This window comes from Talpa europaea (assembly GCF_964194135.1).
Source record: "Talpa europaea genome assembly, chromosome: 1".
NCBI lineage: Eukaryota > Metazoa > Chordata > Mammalia > Eulipotyphla > Talpidae > Talpa > Talpa europaea.
In genome coordinates, this window is record NC_140073.1 from 33,059,936 (window position 1) to 33,061,785 (window position 1,850).

General features: G+C 40.3%; 1 protein-coding gene across 1 annotated transcript; it reads left to right on the forward strand.

The window, feature by feature from the left end:
* Positions 1–489: 489 nt before the first annotated feature.
* Positions 490–1,342, forward strand: LOC311169208 (large ribosomal subunit protein eL24-like; the record flags this gene model as incomplete). Its single annotated transcript, XM_084230983.1, has 1 exon — positions 490–1,342. The coding sequence occupies one exon, from the start codon at positions 490–492 to the stop codon at positions 961–963; it is 474 nt and encodes a 157-aa protein (XP_084087109.1). The 3' UTR covers positions 964–1,342.
* Positions 1,343–1,850: the final 508 nt, after the last annotated feature.

Sequence of the window (1,850 nt, forward strand, 5' to 3'; positions counted from 1 at the left end):
GAAAAAAAAAATGACATAACAATATGTAAAACATTTCACATTCCTCCCTGTCATTCTAAATTTAAAGTCTTGATGATGACATTCAAGATACTACAGGATCTGGTCCTCACTTCACACAGTATACTATGTCTCCCATGGACCCCTTTTATAAACCTGCTGACTCAATCAGGACAGTGAGAATTCCATTCCAATTTCTAAACCACAAAAGCCAGCATTTTTTCTTCTTCTGGGTCTTTGCTCATGCTATTTCTAGTCACTTCTCTTGTAGAGAAGGAAAGAGCACTGATGTAGGAATCAAAATACTTGGATTCCAGACATGATTCTGACATAAATTAGTTCTATACCCCTGGACAAGTCCTCTGCCTCTCTGAGCTCAGTTTCCCCATCTATAAGCAGATAGATTGATCTGGATCATCATAATAGTTTCTCCAATTAAGAAAAAATTACTCTTCTCTTCACCATCTTTCATCCTCCCTGGCAGCCGCAGCCATGAAGGCTGAGCTGTGCAGTTTCAGTGGGTACAAGAGCTACCCCGGACAAGAGAGGCACTACGCCAGGACCGATGGGAAGGTTTTCCAGTTTCTTAATGCAAAATGTGAATCAGCATTCCTTTCCCAGAGGAATCCTCGGCAAATAAAATGGACTGGCCTCTACAGAAGAAAGCACAAAAAGGGACAGTCAGAAGAAATTCAAAAGAAAAGAACCTGCCGTGCAGTCAAATTCCAGAGGGCCATCACTGGTGCATCACTTGCTGATATCATGGCCAAGAGGAATCAGAAGCCTAAAGTTAGAAAGGCTCAACGAGAACAAGCTATCAGGGCTGCCAAGAAAGCAAAGAAGGCTAAGCAAGCATCTAAAAAGACAGCAATGGCTGCTGCTAAGGCTCCCACAAAGGCAGCACCTAAGCAAAAGATTGTGAAGCCTGTGAAAGTTTCTGCACCCCAAGTTGGTGGAAAACGCTAAGTTGACAAGATTGGAATTTTAAAATAAACAGATATCTCTCTATAACTTAAAAAAAAAAAGAAAAGAAAAAAAAAGAAATTTACTCTATTTTTGCTACATGCCCAGACAAATCCATTCTCTCTTTCTAAGGAGAGAATGATTCCATGGAGATTACTTTTCTCTAAGCCATCCAGCCCATACTCTTCTCTCCCTTCTCCGAATTCCTATGTCTGGAATCCAAAACAGATTACACAGTGCATTCATTCAAAATTTTCTGAGCTTCTCCTTGGCCAGATATGACAAAGTCTTGGTAATAAAGCTGAGAACCAAACCTGTATATATCACAGGCATATCCCTTTGCTGTCCCATACTTTGTCTCTGGTGAATCCTCTCACCTTCCCACACCTCTGGCCTGTACCCCAGTTCTTGTATGCACAAATAAATCTTTAAAAAAAAAACATTAAAATCAAATGCAAATGACACCATTTATTCATTTAACAAATATTTAAAGAAAACTTTCCAAGCACTGTTCTAAAAAGTAAAGATACCAGTAAACAGACGGACCAACTCCCTAACCTCATAGAGTTTATTTACTTGGGAAGGCAGACAGGAAAAACACACAAATATGCAATATAACTTTAGGAAGAAAAACAAAGCAGGGATTAAAGATTGACTGAGAGCAGTTTCACTCAGGATGGCCAGAGAAAGCCTGCTTGACAAGGTGTATTTTAGCCAAAAACTGAATGAAATAAGGACACAAACTAGCAATATTCAGAGAAAGCAGCCTCCCAGGTGCAAGGCCAAGAGACAGAAGAGCTGTGGTGGAAGGCAAAGAGCAGATGGGAGGGCTATGGGTGCAAGCACATAGGACTTGGTAGTAAATTTGGGTTCTATTTCTGCATGTGATA